This window comes from Macrobrachium rosenbergii, chromosome 5, assembly GCF_040412425.1.
Source record: "Macrobrachium rosenbergii isolate ZJJX-2024 chromosome 5, ASM4041242v1, whole genome shotgun sequence".
NCBI classification, from domain to species: Eukaryota; Metazoa; Arthropoda; class Malacostraca; order Decapoda; family Palaemonidae; genus Macrobrachium; species Macrobrachium rosenbergii.
In genome coordinates this window covers 39,103,536-39,118,665 of record NC_089745.1, presented here as the reverse complement: position 1 = coordinate 39,118,665, position 15,130 = coordinate 39,103,536, and the positions used below count along the sequence as shown (strand labels likewise).

The following is a 15,130-nucleotide window of genomic DNA, read 5'->3' as shown; positions in this document are numbered from 1 at the left end:
TTTACTGAAAACATCATCTAGATATCTAACCCTTTACACATACAACAAAAACTTTCATTTGGAGTTTCCAACACAAGTCGTAAAACAAGGAACAGAAATTTTCAGATCCTCAAGTATACAGGCAAATCAGAACTTAGAACTTAACCAAAGAAATGGAACAGTCCCTAGTTAAAAAAAATTCTGCTAAATATACAACACATCTGAATACTGAACACATCTAAACTGTAACCCATCTCCATGACTCTATGGAAAATAGCCATTTAAAACTGAGCACAAGATTGCTTCAAGCACAGCAAATATCATATAAAGAGAACTTATATGCAAAAACATAGTTACCAGTATGGCTGTCATACACAAGAATGGTTAACTCAGTTATGAAAAAATGGTAAGCTTTAAAATGGAAGATGGATAGCCATAATAAAGTACTCTATGAAAAAACTAAGCATATGAAATAAAAATACGCGCAGTCACATGTCTTGAGTATACATACTGACATGAATATACAAAATTCTACATTGGATGCATCATTTTGCATTTCCAATTTACCAAATACTGACAATGAACCTTATTTACCTTCACTCTCTGAGTTGTCTCTCACCTGAAAACAGTGTTTATGAGTCTCAAGTCATTTTTCTATGAAGTCAGTGTACTGTACAATACCCTGAGAATCACCTCTACTTCAGTACAGCATTCTGTATCCTAGAGAACAGAAAAAAAAACTACAGTTTAAACTTGATGTTATATACTGGCTACCTTTGATTTTTCAACCCTGAATTATTGTAGTCAGCATTTTGTTATGAAACTGAAGTCAATGAGATCTTTTTTCTTATAAATATATTACCCTTTTATAAGGAATACTGCAAGACCAAAAATTTATTCTGTCCTCTGGCTACTTGAATAACAAACATATTTACTTAAATTCTTTATTAAAATAGTATAACAATATATCTGGTTGGCATGAAATACCACGCATAACCCTTCAGACTTGCCCATTCAACTTTGGTTGCATTTAATTGCATAACACTGCTAGGAAAACTTCTGAATGAAGATTACTCTAGAACATTCAGTACACAAACAAACATAACATACACTGAAAAAAATCCCAATAGGCTGACCGAAAAAATTTGCTTCTAAAAGAAAAATTGTTCAAAGCTACATTCTTGAATGTATGTCACACTCATTACTTTTGCAAACTCCATAATTTTCACCCAGTTAAATCCTCACAGTGAAACTCACAGTGAACTATTTATCACTTCATACTTTGTTAAAAGGTGAAGGTGTCCACAACAGTTGAACAGCATCATGAAAAACGTAATTACATAAACTCAAAAGTATAATTCAAGTTTGTACAGCCTCAAAGGATTAGAGTGTAATATTTCAATATAGTGAATACAGTACACAGTGGATTATCATGTCCTTACCACCTAGTACCTGTAGAATACTTCTAAGTAAAATAGTATCTAGGCATTTTTGCTTGGCATCTTGGTAATAACACATTTCACTTCGTAATAGTTGCGAAGAGCATATTCAGAGTTTTCTCTACCTTGTCCAGACATTTTGTAGCCTCCAAATGGGGTCTGAGCATTCAAGACATCATAGCAGTTTATCCTGGAAAGAAATGTAAACTTATGAAGACATAACTAGAATTTTCAGTTAAAACCCCTCTGGAGCAATAAAATGTCCATAAGTACATCAAGTATAGAAACCTGCACGGCGGAGTCGTAACAGCAAGAACTTTCATTAGGGATATACAAGCAGCTTGGTGTTAAACAATGCAACTTAGCTTTGCAAAATTAAGTACAAATTAAATTTAAAATCTAACTACTGTGTATACAATTATCAGGTTCATGCAGCATTGCAAAGTGCAATGCTTTATAACTGTCTGAAGTATTAGCAAAATAGGAGGACCTTAAATTTTTATAATTTGATGCTTTGGTTTATGGATAACCTATGCATCAACTGTAACCTACAAATTTACATCGCATTTACAGACATTACAATTATTATTGATACACAGTTTAACCAAAGCACTTAGTTAACATTCTTAACTCTCACAGGGATTGCAAAAAGGGTTTATTCTTAATAACTATATCAAATCTTATTTACTGAAACTCCTTACAATTTTAATCTTTGGATAAACTGAAAATGTTGACAAATCTAAAAAACTACTTTTAAAGATGTTTCCAATATTTCATATAAATTGTGGGTTGATTTTAAGCGTTGTTCCGCATTCATGGACTGATTCACGAAGGTTATCCTTCAAAATTTTAGCTTGTCTGGGAAATAAATTCATCTTTCAGGGTTATGGGGTTATTTTTATATATAAAGAGAGAGAGAGAGAGAGAGAGAGAGAGAGAGAGAGAGAGAGAGAGAGAGAGAGAGAGACAATACTATATTAAAGTACTGCCTTAAATTGTCACTAAAAATACTGTACAAGTAAGGGAGAGATGAAAAGAGGGGTAGTTTGCCTATCCAAGGGATGCCCCTGTAGCTCATTAACAACGACTCCAAATGAAAAATTGCATAGAATAAAAATTGTTCAGCGGGCCCGATTCTGTGCAATCTTACATTAAAAGATGTAAATTCAAGCGTAATAAGTTCCCAGTATGTTGTGGTGACTCAGGACATTTTAGTCAGTCAGAATAGCTGAATCCATTCATAAATAATGGAGTATACAGCAGCAACGTTTCAAAGTCATGAGGTGAGGAGGTGGTAGGCTAAGGCAAATATATTCCTTTTACCATAAATCTTATGATTTCAGTGCATGTGCTCATTTAATGAAAAAAAGCACAGTGCAATCACTAGAATTCATTTTGAATCTGTTGTATATATATGTACAATTAACAATAATTATCTATTCTATAGTACACACAAAGTGCAATTAAACTTCTTTTAGCCATACATCTTAAAGCTTTCAGAGCAGACATTCATACAATGAAACAAATCACTTTTAAGGAAATTCATGAAAGGAACTGTTTTTATGTTTGATTAACAGTGATTTACAATAGTGTGGCTGCCTATTTCCAATACAGGTGTGTACATTTATGCATGTAATTACAATTTATTTAACTAATCATCTCAGAACTTCTGACCACATGAAATCCAGATGAATAAAGATCAGCACTTTCACTTTTAAAAAATTACTTCTTTTTAGGCATAAATCTAACAATGTACAGCAGGTACATTATGTAAATATATGTGACACTGTAGTCAGAACTTTTAACACTCAAGAAAAAAATTATTACATATTCAACTAAGCATCCAACAAGTAACAAAATCAGACAAGGTGGGGTCCGTTGAGGTAACAGTATATGTGGGTGATCTGGTGATTACAGCAGAAACTGAAGCATTGCAAATAAGGTCAAGGAAGTGGCAGGGATCTCTTAAATAGGGTAGTATGAGGGTAAATATGGATAAAAATTACATTTTCATAATAAAATAAAGTTTTATATATACTTATCAAATAATTACATAGCTATTAGTTTCTACTTTAAGCGGCAGCTCAAAATTAAAAATCCATGGTAGCCCTCTTTTGTTTTGGGAGAACATAGACTGCCCTGCCCACTTTCGGAAAGGATAGGTACAACACAGCTAAAGAGCTCAATTCGTTTATCCTCTATGTCCATGAGAGGGGAGGCAAGAGGGCTCCGATCATGTAATTATTTGGTAGGTATACATAAAATTATTTTATTATAAAAATAGTCATTTTTATAGAAGTAACTTACCAAATAATTACAGAGCTGAATCCCACATTGACAGGTGGTGGGACACATGGACAAATCTACTCAAAAGGCACTCAGAGATGGAGATGAATTTGAAATAGAAAATTAGCTAGCATCGTGAAACCCTTGTTGTAACCTTACCTGGTGAGGGAGCTACGGCAGGTAGGTACTGCCTCTACTTGGAGCTCCTCTCAACCTGTACTGGCTTGGCAGTACAACCAAGAGTCACCTCCACTTTGGTGGGTGTTTTGTAATGTAGGAGTCAATTGCAGGCCACTAAAGCTAACAATCCAAAAAGACACATCAAATATGTGTGTGCCCCCTTGCCCTGGGTGCAGTACAATAAAATATGACCAAATAAAATTTAAAACCTACACCACAAACACGTTAAAATTCAAACAATGCCAATCAGGCTTCCCATGAAAACAACAATCCTTATTCAAGGAGAGTAGATAGTGGAAAATAAAGGCATTCCTCCTATCCTTCATCCCCCAACACCATGGCAGCTGCGCAGTACAGGCCTAGAGTACCGTACTGCATCTTTCATATACTGTTTCAACATCGTGCAGGTAGAGCATCGCAAACACTGATTTGCATTTCCAATATGTGGATTGCAGGATAGAAGTCACAGATAGGTTACGTCTGAAGGCCAGCGACGTTGTGACGGCCCTAATTTCATGTGCCTTGGCTTTACATAAAGGCAGGAAATCCTCCTGAATCTTTGAGTGTGAATCAGAAATCACAGTCCTCAAAAAGTATGTTAAGGCATTCTTAGATAAAGGATGGCTGGGGTCTTTAACTGCACACCACAGGTTCGGAGAGAACCTCTAATTCCCTTGGTTCTTCTTAAGTATTCACGAAGAGATCTAACTGGGCAGAGGACTCTCTCTTGATCTGCTTGACCTAGGATGTTAGACAGGCTCTTGACTGAAAAGGAACGTGGCCAGGGGTTAGCAGGGTCTTTGTTCTTTGCCACGAATCCTAAGGTCAATGAGCAAACACCATCACCTTGAGCAAAGCCTACCCTCTTATCAAGGGCATGCAGCTCACTAGCCCTGTTAGCCGTAGCTAAGGCCATCAGAAAAAGGGTCTTCCTCGTCAGGTCTTTGAGAGAAGAGGATTCTAGAGGTTCAAAAGGTGGGCTAGAGAGCCATTTGAGAACTATATCCAAGTTCTAAGCTAGTTCAGAATGCTTTTCTTGCTTACAAGTATTTAAGGATTTTATCAAATCACATATATCCAGATTTGACGAAAGGTCTCTTCCTCTGTGTTCAAAGACTGAATTCAACATTGCTCTGTAACACTTGATGGTTGAAGTAGCTAAACCTTTTGAGGATCTGGGGAAAAGCAAAAAATATGCAATCTGAGCTACAGTCGTCTGAGAAGAGGATGTATTTCTGTCTTGGCACCAGCCCCGAAAACTGTCCACTTAGCTTAGTAGACTGCAGCAGATCGTCGCCTACACTTTGCAATAGCTTCTGCAGCCTTCCTTGAAAAACCTTTCACTCTGACAAGCTCCCTGACAGTCTGAAGCTTGTCAGAGCGAGAGTGATTAAGCCTAGGTGAAAACATTGATAGTGCAGCTGTCTGAGTGGGTTTCTCTTCTGAGGTAGAAGCCTTGGATAATCTACAAATATTAGGTCTCAGAACCATTCCTTGTGTGGCCAAAAAGGAGCCACTAGGGTCACTGAAGTGTTGCTGTGGGCGCTGAACTTCAACACTTCCCTTACCACGCCGAATGGAGGAATCGAGATCCATCGCCCAAGCTTGCAGAACCATTGTCTGGGAACAGTACAGAGGGAGAAGATGGTTTCTTGACATTGCAAACAGGTCTACTGACAGTTTTCCCCACAGCCTCCACAATGGTGGTCTTGTTGCTCTGTGCCCACAGAAAAAAGTTCTTGGCTGCTTCACACAGCAAAAAGGAGTGGGTCCCTCCCTGGTTCTTGATGTGGGCCAGTGCAGTCATGCTGTCCAAATGGACCACAACTGTCCTGTAGAAGGTCTCTGTTGCAAAGCACTGAAGAGTTAGGTTTATTGCCTTCAACTCTTTTACATTCATGTGAAGGTTTCTTTCGTTTGGAGACCATAACCCCGACACCTCTAAGCCATTGAGAAGAGCTCCCCAACCCAGATCTGATGCGTCAGAGTACATTAGGTTGGGGCTCACAGGAGACAGCGACATCCCTGTTGCAAAACTGTTCTCCACCAGCCACCACCAAAGGTCCTCCTTGATTTTGGAAGTGATTTCGAAGATGAATGAATCTGGAAAGACTCCTCTGCCAGTTGGCTCTGAGGTAAACTGTAGCGTAGTCTGGTGTGTAATCTGCCCAGAGGAACAAACTTCTTTATTGAGGACAGTGTTCCTAGAAGGCTCATCCAAGCATTGGCTGAGCAGGATGGGGTGAGAAATGAATTTCTGGACTTTCCTGATGAAATTGAGAATCTTTTGTACGGACGGAAAAGCCCAAAAATTCAGGGAATCTATCACTATTCTGAAATACAGAATTGACCTAGTGGGGACTAACTGCGACTTTTGAAGTTTGTCAGTAATCCTACCCTACAACTTGTGCAAGCTGAAGAATCGTCTGAAGGTCCTTCATATACTGGGATTTTGAGGGAGAGTGTAGGAGCCAGTCGTCCAGGTACAGAGACACGTTTATCCCCATGAGGTACAACCACTTTGCCAAAGGAGCGAGAACACAAGTAAAAACTTGAGGGGCTGTGGAGAGGCCGAAGCACAGAGCCCAAAACTGTAAGACCCTGTCCTGGAACACAAATCTCAGAAACTTTCTGTTGTCTGGGTGAATTGGAATGTGAAAGTGTGCGTCCTGCATATCTATCGTGACCATCCAGTCTCCCTGGTGGATGGCTGACAGGACCAACTGATTCATTTCCACTTTCAACTTCATAGTTTGAATAAAGAATTTGAGCACTGACGTCCACAATAGGTCTCCATCCCCCTGATGACTTGAGAACTATGAAGAGACAATTGTAAAATCCCTCTGTGCTTGTATCTTCGACTTCCTCCACCGTCTGCTTCTTGAGCATAGCCAAATTTCCCAAGATAGGGCTGAAAACCTCTCTGAGCCTACAGAGTAGGCCGTTAAACTGATGGGACAGGTTGCTAAGGGGGGTTTCTCCTGAAATAGATTGCGTAGCCCTCCTTTAAAACTTGTAGCACCCACGGATCTAATCTCCTTGTCTCCCACCTGCTCCAAAAATGAAGGAGTCTTGCCCCCACTGGGACACAGAGGACAGGTAACACTTGCAAGGGATGGGTTTGTTGGAAGGGTTCTTGCTGGGTCATACTGGACGCAGATTGGATCTCGGACGAGACTGGAAGCAGCCTCGACTTCCTCGAAAGGGCTGCTGAGCCAATGGAGAAGAAGTCCTGACAGTTGAAACCAAAGAAGGAGGTGGTCATGCAGGGATCCTAGTCCTCTTGACAGACTGAGTGAGCAGGTCTTGGATTGACTTCTGCAGTTTGCCTGTTACTTGTTCCAAAGTTTCTTGCGGAAACAAATTGGTGTGATCTAATGGAACGAACAGCAGGGAAGAACTTTGAGAGGGAGTGACCCCCTTATAAGTGAACAAGCACCACAAATCTTGCTTTTTAAGCACTCCATTCATAAAAATGGTGGCCAACTCATGGGGTGTCGTCTCTCACTGCTCTACCCACGCAGGCCACAACATCCAACCAATCCACAGCAAAGTTCTCCAGAAGCGATGAGCAGTCCTCAGTCTTTTTTGCCAACGCTCCTACAGCCCATCGAGGAAACTCAGGACCTCGAAGACCTTAAAAATATCCTTCAGCAGATGATCTATCTCTGAAGTGGTAAAAAGAATCCTAGCTGAAGAGAAGACTGATCAACGTGTTGCATCAATGAGACTGGAGAAGTCCCCTTGAGAGGAGGCAGAAATTCCTAAGGAAGGAGCTTCTCCAGTGGCATACGACAGGTACTCCTGTTGCATCAGATGAGGAGGAGGCGAACAAAAGACTGCTTTTCCAATGTCCCTCTTCTCCGACCAGCATTCGTTGATACATGCAACAGATTTCCTGGATGAGGAAGAAAGAACCATACGCGGTAACTTGGCCGACCCTGTAGGTTGCCGCATCATAAATGCCAAGCCCGGAGAGGATGGAGCGGCTGGAGAGAAGAAATTCGGATAACACACCATGAAGAACCACAAAAGAGCCAAACAGTTCGACGTAGGTGCATCCTCATCCACAGGTTCTTCCTCAGAGGGAATACGAGACACCGGAGGGTCCGTGGGAACCTGAGCCACTGGAGCTGGTTTCTGTAACAGGTTCAGAATGTTATCAAGACAGTGCTGAATAGGTGTCAAAGACAGATCCTCAACTACAGGGGAACTGGCCCTTGATACACCAGGTACAGAGAGTCCCACTTGTGGCGCCGTATGGTTAATGGCAGGTGGACACACATCAACATTAGCACCCACTGATACTGGATGCTCAGACACTGGGCACCTGCTCACAGACCGATCGGACACAGCACACTTACTAACATTTACACACTTCACAGATACTAAAGGGTTGGATACCTGAAGATCGGACACTGGGTACCCATATGACGGACACTCGGACACCTGACGTCCATACAATGTACTGAGCATCCATACAACACACAATCACCCTCGGGGCGCTCGGACACTGGGCACCCACGAGCTGGAAGCGTGGAAACCGGGCGCTCATACGAAAGGTGCTTGGACACTGGATGATCATATGAAGGGTGCTCAGACACTGATCACTCAAACGATGGCCGCCCTGACACAGAAAGATCACCTCCTGGGCGCTTGTACACTAAATTCTTGGATTCTGGGTGCTCCGGCACTTTGCGTCCATACACAGGACTAACAAACACTTTCTTGGACAACTTACGGAGCTCGGTGGACACTGAATGGGAGCGAGGAGCTTGAGGGGACTCCCAAAAACTACAAAAGGAAGAGGGCTGTGTACCCTTTCCAGCGCTTGCTTACGAGCCTGGGGAGAGTCATCTTCCACCGAGGCGCCAGACCTCTTCAATGGTCTCGACACCTGAGCGAAGCGCTGACTGCCCTTTTTGACCCCATTGGAGTCCGAGTCACTAGAAGATAATGTATGCAGCACATCCAAGCAGACATGCAACAACACTGTTAAATTTGTCCATAAGGACACACACTGAGTTTCCAATCTGGGAAACGGTATTCACCAACAAATCAAATTTCTGATCAACTCGCTCTTCTAGGCTTGCAATAGCATTGGGTTCATAAGAATGGGAGCCAGGGATCGGAGTTACAGGAAAAGTCAGAGGACTTAAGATGGGGAAAAAGAGGTCACAGGTGTTGAAGGTACAGGTAATTCAGCCACATCAACTCCTGGAGACAAAACCTGACTAGCAGAAGCCTTCGCTTCAGCCCTAGTAGTAGCCTTTCTTAGTCTGTCATGCTGCAATTTCTTTAAATATGCATGCAAAGTCTTCCACTTCCCCTTATCCCAGTCCTTACATTCGTCACAGCCAAGTTCCGGCAAGCAAACCTGCTCCCTATATGAACTACACACGGTGTGATTGTCATAGTTACCTGAAATTAACCTAGCCTTACAGCCTTTACTACAGTATCTGATGTAGACAGGCTAGAATCTGACATGATTAGTCCAAGGAAAAATAGTCAAAGTCAGGAAAATTACAATTAGAAATCCTGAATTAGCTAAACTAATTAATAGTAGCACACTACCAAAAAGCAAACAGTACTTCACCAAATGAAGAAAATCTGCTACCATCTGGTGAAAACCCAAAAAACAAGAGCTGCTCAATAACCAAATGTTTAGTTACTGACCGGCAGAAACGAATTGAACTCTTTAACTATCTACCTACACCCAAAACAAAAGAGCGCTACCACGAATTTTGAATTTTGAGCTGCATTGTAAGTAGAAACTAACAGCTATGTAACTATTTGGTAGGTTACTTACATAAAACTAAGGTTATGGTATCCAGCAAGCAGGGAGATGTGTTATCTATACAACACAGAAAAAACCTAGATTTAAAATAGGTAGAAATTTTCATACACTTAGGATCTATTTTACACAGGAGGGAGGGTGTGAAGATGAGGTTGAAGGAGAATATAGGCAGCTTGGAGAGTAGTGTATGACATGTGAGTGCCACATAAACTCTATTGTACATTAATCAGACCAGTGATGATGTATGGTCCAGAAACATGAGCATTAAGAAGGAATGATGACCAAATGCTAGAGCAAACAGAAATGAGGATGCTGAAATGGGTTTTAAGGTGCCAAGGTGGAAATGGTTACTAATATACTGTAAAGAGTGAGTCAAGACTGAGTCGGTACAGGCATGAGGTGGGGATGAGTGAGTGGGAGGGAGTGAAGATGGCTTGGATGGAATCTGTTAAGGGTAGAAGGTCAAGAGGGAGGCAAAGGATTACATAGCAAGATACAGTGAGGAAGGATTTTGAGCAGGGTTTAACAGAGGATGATGCTTTTGACAGAAATAGCTGGAGAGGCAGATCAAGCCAGGAAGACCCCTTAGCTTGGGATAGAAGCGGGGATGAAGACAGCTGTAAATATGCAATGAACTATGAAACTTACCAAACAGTACCAGCACGGAGCCCTTGAGCAAACAGGTTAGCCTTATCCAGATCTTTGGTAAACACCGCAGCTGCTAATCCATACTCAGTATTATTTGCCCTTTCAATTAGTTCATTAGCATCACTGAACTTCAAAATCTGTTGCACTGGTCCAAAGATCTGCAAATATATTAAGTATAGGTAGTTTAATAATACAATGAAAGTTTTACAATCAAATTTAACCAGCTATAGTATGTTAAAAAATACGTCAAAGTAATGCATAACAACCAAGAAACACATCCTAAAGGAAGGCACTTACCTCTTCTCGAGCAATACGCATGTGATCTTTAACATCTGCAAAGACAGTGGGTTCAATGAAATAGCCTTTGTCACCGTGACGTGCTCCACCAACACACATTTTGGCACCTTCACTCTTTCCAGAATCAATCAAACCCAGAATCTTTGTCATCTGCTCTTCATCAACCTGGAAGAATTGACCAGTACATTGTAACAGCTGGAAAGCTTTAAAGAAATAAATTTAAATCAAAACAATATTATCAGAACTCTACATATACCAAAGAACAGCAATAACCACTTAACATTATTACTTTCATAACTAATCTGAGAAAGAATGCTCTCAAAAACTAATTTCCTGTTGTAGCAAACAGCTTGTAGTCTACAATGCACTAAATACCTTTTATACCATTTCCGAAACCAATGCAGATTTCCTTTTAAATATAGCTGTAACACTTAATTTCAGATTCAAAAAGAAATGTATTCTGTTTCTCACTGTGTAAAGATCATGTTCATGATTTGATATGGCAAAGCTAATTCATCTGGTACAAGCAGAGAGCTGATTAACATATTTTTCCTTTCCCTGATAATTTCTCTTGATTTTACAAATTTCATGAAATTATATTCCATGGTCAAAATAAGGACAGCAACCAACTCACAAAAAAATAAGTTCTTTAATAAGAACCACTAAATTAAACTGATTCAAACTCTCACAGGGTTGGCCAGCAGGTTTTTTCATTATGTAATTCCCTTATCAAATGGATTCACAATAGTTACCATTTAACATCATTAATGTTTAAAGCCAGATTTTCCCTTTACAGTCTCAGATGTGAAACAAGTTCTTTCCTGTCTTGTGCATTTTCAGCTTGTATTCCAATCTGGTGTAGGTCTTCATCTATGATCTTTCTCATGATTTTCTGGGCCTTCTTACTGGTCTTCATACTGTTCTTTCCACATATACTACTTTCCCAATATCTGCTCTTCACTTCTTTGCCTTGCATGTTAATCTTCCTGATCTCAAGTCTACTTTTATACAGGGATCTTTGGCTGTGAGTTTTAGCATTCTTATAATCATTACAGGGATCTTTGGCTGTGAGTTTTAGCATTCTTATAATCACAGAATTTCAGAATCTTACATTTTTTTTCTAAGTACCCTGGCCTCTGTTGCACAAAATAGTACATATGATCAGTATCAAGAACATGGAACAGAGAGATGGATCACTGAGACAAGGTTTCTGATAGGCAGCCAGTCTTTTCTGTATCTCTTGCTTTTGTGACCCTGTGCTGTATTGCTATGCTCAGATTGTGGGCTTCCTCTACTCTTGCATGGCCTCTTGTGATTTGAGAAGAACAAGCTCATGCTTCTTTGTTCTTAAGTGAGTGAGTTCCTTGCTTGTGATGCAGTATGAGGTCTGTCATGCCTTGATTCATCCAACTTTTTTACTTCCCTTTTTTACTTATACAGTATATGATTTGTGTATATTTTGATGATAGACTATGAATATGTATTTCATGCATTTCAGGACTACCAAAGTTTCTGTTTACATTCCTACCCTTAAGCGAGTTGTTTAAGCGTAAGTGGATTGCTTCAAAACTCCAAAATATATTCCACTTAATTATTGATGAAACATCCATGAATAATCAAATCTGAAAGATTGAAATCCATGAAATTCATGAAAACTGTACTCAACACAAACATACCTGAGGACCTTGTTCTGTTGTAAAATCAAATGGATTGCCCACTTTGCGTATCTTTGCTCGTTCAACACTGCGCTCAACAAACTCATCATAAATAGGGTCTTCAACGAAGATTCTTGAACCAGCACAGCAACACTGACCCTGGAAGATGTTAAGAACTCTTTAAATTGCATACCAACAACCTCAAGATTGACCTTTACACTGCTGTCATGTATATCATTTCCTCACAAACTTTAGTTTTTTTATCATGAACATGGCAGAGGAATGGGTAGACTAATATCCCTACCTGGGTCATGTGGTCAAGGTTTCAGTTAACAAAGAAACAATATCTTACAGATAATAAAGGAGCAAAGTTTTTATGTCATCCCACTGAAACTCTTAAAACACTGTAACTGAGAGGAGAACTTAATTAAGTAACACAGGGTGAGGAACTCTGGATATACTCTGATTACACAGGCAAGCTTCACCTATCCAGAATTACTATTCCTTCATTTTGTTAATTAGGAAATTCTTAAGCATCTTTTCACAGTAAATTTTTAACCGATGAACTAAACTGGGGTTGGATGAAGTGTGGAGTAGTACAACCAAGTGGAGACACATCAAAGTTAATTATTATTATTATTGTTGTTATCATTATTACTCAGAAGATGAACCTTATTCATATGGAACAAACCCACAAGGGCCACTGACTTGAAATTCAAGCTTCCAAAGAATAAGGTGTTCATTAGGAAGTACTGTAAGAGAAGGTAAAAGCAAATACAGAAAGAAGAGATCTTACTGATTAAAAAGAAAAAAATAAATGAATAGATAAAAATGTAATGAATGAAAGAAAAAGGACAAGCAACAACTAAAGCTTGAAAGGATGTTGTAAGGAACTTCTATAACTACAGTACTGCATTTATATAGTGTGTAAGGCACACCATAAATATCAATGTAGTTACAGGTTCTAGTATCAAAATAGTTTGTATTTATTATGAATAGAATTTAATAATTTTTCTGTAATCCTCTCACCAGTACAGTATTCAACTCATATGAAATAGAAAAACATAACAGATTTTATATAAGCCAGACTAGTTTTGCTTCACAAAAACTAAGGTAAATAAGTAAAATAATAAATCCAACAGTACTGCAGATACCAACTGTTCAAGAGAAAAGTTTTCTTCCTAATACAGTCATAACAAGACTTCTGATAAAAACTTTCACTAAAACAAATTCCTTTTGCATAATTCAAATGACTATCCTCAACTCAATGTTCTGTTGTAGTATTATTTCAGAAACCAGGTTAACATATTAAAAACATACCTGATTAAAGAAGAGTCCAAAGTGTGCTTGCTCTACAGCATAATCAAGATCTGCATCCTTGAAAATAATGTTTGGACTCTTCCCACCCAATTCCAAAGTTACTCGTTTTAGATTACTTGCACCAGCAGCTTGTTGGATGAGGTGGCCTATCTACAACAATAATAATGAAAAAATGGTAATAAGTATTCAACAAAATACTGCAGCAACAATACCATATGACCTATACATGTCATATAGGGTCATTATTTGTATAGTAAAATTACTTTATCAACCTATACGACTATAATAATGCTCATTGGACAAGAATAAAAAGTTCTTACCTTTTTAAATGTTACAGTGTTATGTTAAAAAGAGCTCTCTCTTAATTGGCGTTACAATTATTACAATCAAATTTAACATTACAGTGCATGCATTCAAACAATTCCTTCAAATCACATAATAAACATAAAAGTAACCTGTAAAGGATGATTGCTAAAAAAACTTAAAAATTATTTTAAATAATTATGAAATGTAGTTGACACTTTGCTGAGGGATAAGCATAAAGTCTTTACAACATACAAATAGTTTTTCACAAAAACCTATCTATCGTACAGGCCCTCATTCATGGTCCAAATGTCCCCAAAATAACATATACAGTATCCTTGTGTCTCATAAACAAGAAAAACAGAAGAGCTAAGACCAACCAGCAGAAGCCTCTAAAATCTAAACTAATAATGACCCAGTCTAGCTAGACCAAAGAGAGGGAATGCATAAATATCCAGACTGTCCTGGCTATGTAACATGGCATCCAACTTTCGGGCTGCTGAGTCAAGTGACAATTTGATGAAAGAACCTGATTCTCTCTGCTGAGGCTGTCTACGATGGTATGCTACACTCCGGGTATGAATATCAAGATAATGCTGATACAATTACCCTCTACCAACACATACATTTCACTGCCAAGCAGCACTGAGGTTAGATCCTTCACCATCCATGATTGGTTCTTGGTTTCTGGGATAGGCTATAATGGTAGAGTTGTCCACCATTATCACAATGACCTCGCCTTCTACCGATACGACAACCATTTAGAAGTGAGAACATAGCTTTCAGTTCCAGGAAATTCACCTGCTGTCTTCTGTCTGCCTCCAACTAGGGTCATCTAGTTGCCAAAGTTTACAATCAGTGTCCATGTGGCTAGACAGTACAGGCAATTCCGATAGGAAATTTTTATTTTGATTTTTTGTCATACAGTTTTCAAGAGGCATGACTTTACCAACTGTAATGTTCATGAGCTTATCAAGTGTCATGGAAGTTTAGCCAATGTTTCCAATATAACAAACCATTTTCATTTCTTTTCTGAGGTGTGCTATATTAAATAAGGAAACTAGTGTATTCTTCCAGTTCTTTATTTTTTTTGCAAAATTTTTGTCAGATGTCTTAGTAAAGTTATATCTTTTCAAGAATCTTAAACACCACCCAGCACTTGCCACAAATTTTGGTAGTTCCTATTTTTTCGGCCTATGCCTAGTTTTTTGTATTCTTTAACTTAA

The 15,130-nt window shown here is 39.1% G+C and overlaps 1 protein-coding gene across 1 annotated transcript in view; it reads right to left on the bottom strand.

Moving 5' to 3' along the window:
* Positions 1-909: 909 nt before the first annotated feature.
* Aldh (Aldehyde dehydrogenase) overlaps positions 910-15,130 on the bottom strand; it is a 29,168-nt gene continuing 14,947 nt past the window's right edge. The window contains exons 6-10 of the mRNA XM_067104089.1: positions 13,602-13,751; positions 12,303-12,440; positions 10,627-10,791; positions 10,330-10,487; positions 910-1,608 (exon numbers count right to left, since the gene is read on the bottom strand). Coding sequence (XP_066960190.1) covers positions 1,461-1,608; positions 10,330-10,487; positions 10,627-10,791; positions 12,303-12,440; positions 13,602-13,751 — 759 coding nt within the window. The 3' untranslated portion in view covers positions 910-1,460. The remainder of the gene's footprint in view (positions 1,609-10,329; positions 10,488-10,626; positions 10,792-12,302; positions 12,441-13,601; positions 13,752-15,130) is intronic.